A 9,245-nucleotide genomic window follows, 5' to 3' on the forward strand; every position below is an offset into this window, starting at 1 on the left:
ACCAGAGTAGAAACGGCTGCCGTGCCGAAGTTAAGCTACAGCCGTTCCGCATCCAGTGGAATTTGCCTGGAAGAGTGTTGATATTTGCTGACTGTGGAGAAGGCTTGAGAACAGGCTTGACTTTGGCCAACTCAAGAAGTGCCTAAAGGGCACTTCTGAGCAGCTGAGTCTACCAAATACCTCAGGATGACGTCCATGAAACCCAATGAAAATGACCTGGCCAGTACCCTTGAAAAGTGACTGCTTGACCTCTGTGTGACTCCTTGGCTAATTAGATGGTAGACTAGCTGGCTCAGGACAGGAAGACTAGAGATTCACAGACCTGGAACAGATGTTGGCTGAAGATTAGCATGCCAAAGGCTAACAGGCCGGGTGCAGGTTCAGTGAGCTGAGGGGGCTGGCATGGGAGGCACAGACAGACAGCCGATGTTGTTGTGTTACATGCTACTGTACGTCTGATTCCATGCTATTCCATACAATCACAGAGTGGGGCGGTCTTGTTGTGTTCAGTGTCAACAAGCCAAGGTAGCATAATGATGGGTCTAAAGACAGGATAGTACAATCTTTGTGTGGAAGAGGCTGTAACTATCTCTGTGTACTTCCTACAGTACTAGGAGCGCGCTTCCAGCAGAAACATTATGGTATAAGACTAAGGAGATTAAAATAAATGGTGTTAGAGAAATTGTGAGTCCTGTTTAGTGTATGGTTTTGTTTTCTAAGTCTGAATTACAACAAAGAGCGAAATAGTCTACTTCAGTCACACATTTGGAATGTTATGCAGTGTTATTATAGTCAATTAATTAACGGCCCCAGGGCCCATGATGTTCTGTGTTGCTGAATGATCTCTGCCTTCTAAAATTAAGACAAATATCATATTTTATCATGCACCAACAAGAACACAGACAGACCCCCCCCCCCCACCTCACACACGCCTGTGCTGCTGAATCTGACAGAGGGGGTGTTTTGGGAGGTGTGGGCGTGTACCCGATCCTCTCCAAAGCCCTGTATCATTGATTTGGGCTTTTTAGAAGGCAAAGTGACTTCAAGGAGCACAGTTCCTCTCCGTGCGCCAGAGATCACCTTTGCTGTGCGACTGCAGCTCCGGGAGCAATTTGTATTTAGGAAGCCGCAGTTTCCTCTGACTTCCATGTGCAAGTTGCAAGAAGGATTTATGACGCCATAAATATGAAAGGAACCACGCGACAAACATCCCCTAATCCGCTGTTTGACGTCTTGACCAGATGAGATGAACCGCACATGGATCTACACTGAAGTTATTGGGTTTTCACTCGTGGGAGATTAATTTGACAAATGCGTTGCATCCATATCAGGCTATGATTATTTCTGGGAATATCTGACATGGCAAGGATACTATCAATCCTCGCGAAAATCATGCTTTTTAAAATACTGGGATTAATTATCTTACAAGGTATGTTTGCAAAATACATTTAACTGTCTAATCCCCTGTATTTATTTGCTCAGTAACTAATTTTTTTGCACTTATTTATATTTGAATATATGTCTTTTACAATAAGCTGTCTTGAGGTCCGATGCAGTGGTTAAATCAGAGGTCATCCCTGGAAGTCTCCCAGACTCCAGCAGGGTGTTTGGCTCCGGGGGATCCCCCAGCCTACGGCTGTCTGAGGCAGCAGAGACAAAGTCCAGACCTAAGCGCTGCACCTGTTATTCCTACAAGGATAAAGAGTGCGTCTACTACTGCCACCTGGATATCATCTGGATCAACACTCCCGAGTAAGATCTGCTTGTTTCAATACAATACGATATCTACCACGTCCCAGTTATCCACCAGGACACGCTCCTGTTGTGCAAACATCTCCAGGCTTGCACAATACTTGCGCTTTGTTAGGGGATAAGGACGGCCAATTAAGACTAAAACCAGATTGGCATGCGGTTGGTTTGTGCAACTCAATGAGAGCACTGAAGCCAAGAAACTGTAGCGCGTCCCGCCCGATAACTTGTACCCCGGAGGCGCCAGACGCAATCATAGTTCAAGTGATGGCAAGCCCAACAGAAAGAAACTCGCTCTGAAAGGTCAAAATATGACTTTAGAGATGTGGTTGTTCAGTACAAGTTATTGTGTTTTACTCCCCTCTCTCTCTCTCTCTCTCTCTGACATCCCTGCATTGATGTCTTTATGAAAATAGTTTCAGCACCATGAAAGAAAAGATGTTGCATGTATTGATATGCATACATACAATCCACTAATGCACCTAAAACATACATGATTTCATAAATCATGGGCATGAGTTGACATGTGATATGAAAAGTAGTGTATGACAGTTATGAGGCTGAGCAGACAGAAAGTGCAAAGTTAATTGTGTGTACAGGAGTTAATGAGAAATAGGGCAAATCTTAATTTTCAGCCTATGAGACCATATTAAGATGCTGTATTTATTCATCACTAGTTATGTACTGTGCTATGACGTGTAAATTTGTTCTTAATCAGCGTGTATTTTTTTTTATAGAGTTTCAGTCTTGCAGAAGCATTTGGCACCAGCAAAGTGGTTAAAATAGATTACGTTGAATTTTCCACAATCAAGATTCATGAACTTTTCCTTTAGAGGAATATCTGATGATGTATGCACAAACACAGTACACAGAGGAGTGTAAAATATATCAATGATAATAGTGGAGGTTGGTTTTGGGACCACCCCTACAACCATGTTCTGATCACCAAAAGTCAGGGGGCAACTCTAGCCGGAGATAAGTGCACTTAAGGTGCTTTTTGGCTCTCCAAGTGATGAGGGGCATATAAACGTGCACATCACCTGAGCAGCATGAGCAAGCGTCAGTCTTTTACAATTTGCGGTTGCACAATGTATGTTCAACATGGCTATAGCTTACATAATATCTTTATTATTTACAACATCTCCGTGTGTTGAGGGTTAGTTGTTTTGTTCTACCACCTTTAAGCTGCATATTAAACCATTGGCAGGACAGTAGGGAAGCATTCTTTCCACCTCTTTTATCCTCTGCCAAGACTGCTGTTGGCATTTCAGGTAAAAATCTCACTTTATTACCGCTTTGCAAGTCCCGACAAATTGACGTAGTTAAGAGAGCAAGAAGTTTGTTGACACATGCAATAACATTAATATTACATTTTAAAAATCAGGTGTGTTTTCAACATGGTATCTGCACCTAAGTTGTGTCGGCAAGTGTTGTGCTGTCAAAGAAGATGAATTCCAAAACGCTGAGATGGCTACTTTAAGCAAAAAGTTTACCTACTCATTCACATAATTTAAACGCTCTTAACCTAAATACTCTAGAGGAGCCATGTGGTTGCATTCAGCTGTCTGTGTATTTATGATTCCATTCTCCCGTATTAACTCCACCATACACTGCAATCATAATTAAAGTGTTTTTGCACAGCGTGCCTATTGTTCAAAACCTTTCTTTGAACATCAGATGATAGCTCTCAGCTGACCTCAGTTCAGACCTTTTTGTGACACATTAACACACACCAGTCACTTAACTCTGACCAGGTAAAACGGTGAAAGGTTAACAGTTCAGCAGGTTCACAAAAGGAAGTGTATTTTTTGTCACAGCAGGTGTGAGTGGTATTAAGATATGTATGAAATGTCAGTATGTAATATTGACATGTTATTCTCTCTGCATCCTCAACAATATAATTCATCACATCTTTATGAATGTACAGAAAAAACAACAACCTCTGTTTTTGTTAAAATATTAGACGCACGGTGCCTTATGGAATGTCAAGCTACCGAGGCCCTCAGAGAGTCAAGCGTGCTGCTGTTGGACGACCAGCTGAAGGGGCAAAGACTCAGCGCTGCATTTGTGTTGTGCATGATGCAGACCCAGAGTGCCAGGATTTCTGTCTGTCCAGGTCAGTCTGATTATTTTTGGTAACATTGGATCATTTTCAGTGTCAGATTATATAGGACAAGAAGAAAAGTAAGACAAGTAATGCTGGCATGAGCCATCATGTGTTATATTTACATCAAGCTCTCAAGCTAATATCGATGTGAAGAGTACAAGTTTTGCAATGACACTGATAAAAGGCTTCTGGCAACCAAACACCAAGCATGGCCAATTTTGATTGCCCCTATCAAATATTAATGGTGAGAATTGATGTGCTTTCTGATATGAATATAGATCGTACTGCATATCTGACACACTTGCTGCATCCACTATTGTGGAAAACTATTCTTAAATTATGCAGTAATACTAATATAGGATAAGATTAAGTTGAGAATCAAAAAATCAACTGTTCCACTATTCCCAACCATTAAATGGTTTATTTGACATTAATTGAGCATTAGAATGTTTAAAAGCAATGGAATATGACAATTACTCTCTTTGTACGTGAACCATGTAAATTAATTATGACAAATTAACTTACAAATTAACAGTTCAGGGTATAAAAAAACAATGAGGTGTGATTCTCTACTGTCTTCTATTTAAAGACATTAGAGTGTCCTTAAAATGGTATTTCAACATTTATTTATTGTGGCTAAAACATGTCACAGGGGACTTCATTTTGTCAGATAAGTTTTATAGTTCTGCACTATAAAACGTGCAATAACGTCAGCAAAATTCACAGTTCAGCGTTTTTTAGCTCAAAGTACAACATTATCTGCTCAATTTCTGTAATTGTTTGTGGTACACACAGTATAGACACCTGATTGCAAACTGTAGGCTAAGGTTTATGCTCTGCATTGATGCCTTGTAAACGTATAATCCAGGCTTTGCTCAGATACATGGATGACACTTAAAGGGGCAGTCCATAGCACTAGGGGTGGGGAGGTGGTCTATTAAAGGGGGTGCTAAAGGTTGCCAACTGGGAAATGTGGGATCCAGCCCTGTTAGAGCTTCATGCATTCTAGGGACTAAGAACTCAGGATATGTCAGTGTCTGATGCTTTGACCTCTCTTTTGTAAATTCTCAATCTCCTCGTCCTTAACACAAGGCCTACAGAGGTGCTAATACATCACTGAAACAGACCTTTAATATGACCATTTTAATGTGAAATGTTCTCTTTACAGCCCCCTGCAGACAATGCCAGTGAGGAGCCTCCACAAGGTCCCTGGCCCTGGATGACACTTTAACGCCCATTCATCTTCTGCTCTTCTTCTTGGGGGATAGGACTCTTCACTCCTTTGTGGCCCCATAATTCTTCGTTTGGCACTCTTGCCGCCACAGGTACACTCACAATCAAGGAAAGAACTTTGGAGCAAGTTCCATCAGGCCGAGTGGTTTCAAGAACTCTACTGCAAATTCAGTTCAGATCCCTGGAGGCTATCCCCTTTTTGTTCCCTCTTGAGAGCAGCATGAGGATCACTTACCAGTACACCATAATGCAAAAACTTATCCAATAGCCAATGACCTTGCTTCTGTCAAGCATGTCCAGACAAACCATTTGTCTTCACACCTGGTAACAGATGTGGACTACACCTGACTCTGTGAGATAAACTCTATTAGCCTATGAGAGACAACTGATACTAAAAGTGCCACGAGAAACCGAGGAAAGAAGCAAGTTGTGAGTTCGTCATTTTATGCCTTTAAGTATTTCAAAACATGCAGACAAATTTTTTTTTGACCACTTGTGTTCTGGTGCGTACTGATCTTTGTTTTATGAGACTATTAACAGTCCATCTGGAAAGCAGTCACACGCTGATAGTTTGCATTTTCTTTTGTATCAGCTCTTTCAGCAGTAGTATATCAATTATGCTCTGTACAACTGAACCATCAGTGATATTTGTTGTGCTTATTTTTTTCCCCCTTTTTTTCCTCCTATTTTTTTTTTTACCTTAACTTCACTGACTAACAATAGCTTTTTCATTCAAAAACATAGCCAGGATGAAATTTATAATAGATCATCCAGTCTATAGTCTACTAAACAACAACCAAAACAAAAAACCAAAAAAACCTAAACACCACCACCAAATGTATGTTAATCTGCAGCTGAAAATAGTCCGTAACAAATGCACTTTACTCCTGTTTCAGTGATGTTTACTAAAAACTACAGTGCTGTTTCAGGAAAATGTTTAGCTTTTGATAAAAAATAAAAGATATACAGTAGGTACAAAACAGTAAATATACAGTAGTACAGTATTTGTGACTAATCTTAACAGAATTCCATATCAACCTGGCTTGGGACTGAGTTCCATGGTAAGGAAGAAGGAGAGTACAAAGGCAGACATTCAGTTCAGGTCTTCTTATGGAATTTATTCATAGTAATAAATATGAAAAAGAGATGGCCACATCACTGAAGTGTGAGATTTTTTTTTTTTTTTTTGAGTGTCGGAGTGTGATACCAAATTGCCAAACAGACTGTGGTTGAAGCGTGTCACATTCCTTGAAGCTATAAGCTACTAAAAGAGTTCAATATGACAATATGCAGCACTCAGAGACACAGTTGAGTGACTGTTCCTTCCTCTTTGGGGTCATATGTGTTGTCCCCCTGCAATAATTGTCAATAACTTTGTCTCTCTTTTACCTCCACTGCTCTGTCTCCATCCACTTTGTCAAATAGTTCTTCCGACTGACTGTTGCTAAGCAAACAATACCTACTTAACTGTCCAATTAAAACATTTGCCTCTTGTATCATTTTTCTATCAATAGCACAAATAGTGTTAGGAGAACTAACATGTGATATAGACAGGCTTTTGTGTTGTTGAGCAGTGTTGGGTCCCACCAAACCAACTGTTACCAAATTATGTGGTCCACTCTAGAAGCAGAGGTAGACAAGTATTTGTTAGTGCCTGTTGGTTTGTGGTCCATGTGGTTGAAGTACCCTGAGAGTATTTCCATGAAAACAGAGCTTAATCTGAGGAGGCATTTTAAGACAACACACTCTGAGTTTGGCACAACCTCTCCATTGGGGCCTGAAACTTATACAAGGGTTACACATTTTTCTCTATTTATGATGACTTGCCCACTGTCTTGCCAAGAAAACATCGCCACTTGTTTAGTAAAATCACTGACTGTTGTTAAAGAGGACCTATTATGCTTGTTTCCAACTCTATATTTTATTCCGGGACTCCATTAGAGTAGCTTTGCATGATTCAAAAAATGGCCTTATTTATTTCAGACTGCCTGTTAAACAGGCCTTCAGTTGAGCCTCTGACTGATGCAGGCAGTATTAGTTTGGGCTGCCCTCAGAGCCCACTTTCTTCTGTTTGATCGAACATTTGGAAGCCTGCCGAGGGACCTATTACTTTCTTATTTTGTGGCATAACAGTGGATTTAGTCTTTCAGTTGTGATCTGATCTGATGATCTGTTTATAAGATTTTTGTTCCACATATGCCCCTGTCAGTAGTTGAACCTGTGGGAAATGTGATAAAATATAGACTGACGTAGAAAACGTCTGCTGTCAGGAAATACAAAAGCTAATGTTGCTCATAGGATGTTGTGGCCATATAACTGTGTAAATCTTCACTGCTGTTTTTTTTATGCTTGAGTATATTAAGTGCCCGTAATACCACCAAAGTAGATTGTTTTGGGTGGTCGTAGCATGGAAATAGAAGGATAGGAGACCAAGACGTCAGACTAGTGTGATGCCTTAACTCATTATTTGAAACTTTATGGACAACTGACATTGTAGTATGATATATACAGCACTGTGCAAAAGTTTTAGGCACTTACTGTAAGATGTTTAGATTCTTATCCACTACCCCCGAGATGCCTCTTATCGATCCCAAATTTATCAAAAATAACTATTTTAATCTCAAACCCCAAAGAGTCCTGATCTTGACATGATTGAGTTAGTCTGGGATTACATGAAGAGACAGAAGACACTGAGACAGCCTAAATCCACAGATAAACTATGGCAAATTCTCCAAGATGCTTGAACAACCTGCCAGTCAAGTATCTTGACTGTGTGCAAGTGTATCAAGGAGAACTGGTGCTGTTTTAAAGACAAAGCATGTCCACACCCAATTATGACTTGATTTAGGTATCTTCTGTTGACTGAACTTTGCATGACACTAATTGATAAATAAAGACCATTCACAACATTATTTATGAAAGCATCATCACTTTACTTATACTGTAGTGCCGAAGAGGTTTGCACAGTAGCCTACTGTGTATATGACACAAAATAAAGCAAAATGTAATAGGCCCCCTTTGAAGAGATCAATTAAAGATCGTTTTAGCTGATTATTGTTGCCTTTTTGTTCATGCCATGATCAGAAAGTTGACAATGTGTTCTTCACCCAGTTGACACAAAATGTGCTCCATCCCTCATCTTCATTCAGGTGTTCTGGACCAAACAAAAACAGTTTTCTGACAGTTTGCTCTGTGGGTCAATAGATTTGACTTGACTCAATCAGGATACAAATCAAATAGGATTTAAAAACTCTACAGGGGCAACATTGCATTAGATATAATTTACTTTTTTGGTCAAGTGGATGAAATTTGTAGTTTACAGTCTCTACACATGGGGTGCCTACTCAATCTACTGCGCCACTCGGCGCCCCATCCTCTATACCTTCTAAAATCTATTTTTCTATTATCTAGAAATATTAAGAGATTCTGGAGAAATACATAATCAGAGCAGCCGTGGTTTTCTCACAGAGTCCAGGGGCAAAACTGTTCTCCACAAGTTCTAGTTCTAGTAGGACAATGATCATAACCATGATCAGACATATAGGACACATTGAGAAAAAAAAAGTATTGTTACAAATCGCTTCTACCTTTTCAACAAATATTTGTACAGTATGTATACTATGTATGTATGTACATTTATAAATCTCATATTACTATATCAATTCAACACATATAATATGGGATAGTATAAAGAGTATAAATGAGGATCTGGGTGTTAACTGTATAACAAAATGCGTGGTTCAAAACCATGCTGTGTAAAGCTCTAATTGCTCAGAATTAACCACTATTATTTATAATTTGTTAATAGTTGCTTTCTTGCCTGTTACCAGTTAGTAATCATGGTTTTACTGTTGCTATGGATTCTAAGAGAAATGTTAGACAACCTGTTAATGATGCACGACCAGAGCTTCATGCACTCATTTTGTTCTCAAGAAAAAGTTGTGACTGCATTGATTGTATCTGGAAAGCATTAATCGGTCGACATCACTTGCATGTAATACATAGCTTCATTCTTATACAGTACATCCATAACATGGCGTGGAAATAAATGTTTTTGCATGCCAATCAAAAAAAACTGTCACTTCAAGCACCTAGTGGTTACTTTTCTGTTTTTCATCGCGAAACATAAAGTAAACCTTATGTGTATGTCATTCTG

General features: G+C 39.6%; 1 protein-coding gene across 1 annotated transcript; it reads left to right on the forward strand.

Annotated features, from left to right (window-relative positions):
• The first annotated feature begins 1,028 nt into the window (after nucleotides 1-1,028).
• On the forward strand, nucleotides 1,029-5,743 carry edn3b (endothelin 3b). The gene is made up of 4 exons (XM_085783107.1): nucleotides 1,029-1,429; nucleotides 1,536-1,752; nucleotides 3,713-3,865; nucleotides 5,025-5,743. The coding sequence occupies exons 1-4, from the start codon at nucleotides 1,360-1,362 to the stop codon at nucleotides 5,077-5,079; spliced, it is 495 nt and encodes a 164-aa protein (XP_085639233.1). The 5' UTR covers nucleotides 1,029-1,359; the 3' UTR covers nucleotides 5,080-5,743.
• Nucleotides 5,744-9,245: the final 3,502 nt, after the last annotated feature.

Source organism: Trachurus japonicus, chromosome 7 (genome assembly GCF_045865225.1).
Source record: "Trachurus japonicus isolate A0001 chromosome 7, Traja_1.0".
Taxonomy (NCBI): Eukaryota; Metazoa; Chordata; class Actinopteri; order Carangiformes; family Carangidae; genus Trachurus; species Trachurus japonicus.

Excerpts from the sequence above, each read along its gene's own strand:
- edn3b (XM_085783107.1), top strand. The coding sequence starts at position 1,360 with ATGGCAAGGATACTATCAATCCTCGCGAAAATCATGCTTTTTAAAATA. Across the intron at positions 1,753-3,712 it reads ATCTGGATCAACACTCCCGA|ACGCACGGTGCCTTATGGAA; the intron begins GTAAGATCTGCT and ends TTAAAATATTAG. Across the intron at positions 3,866-5,024 it reads CAGGATTTCTGTCTGTCCAG|CCCCCTGCAGACAATGCCAG; the intron begins GTCAGTCTGATT and ends TTCTCTTTACAG.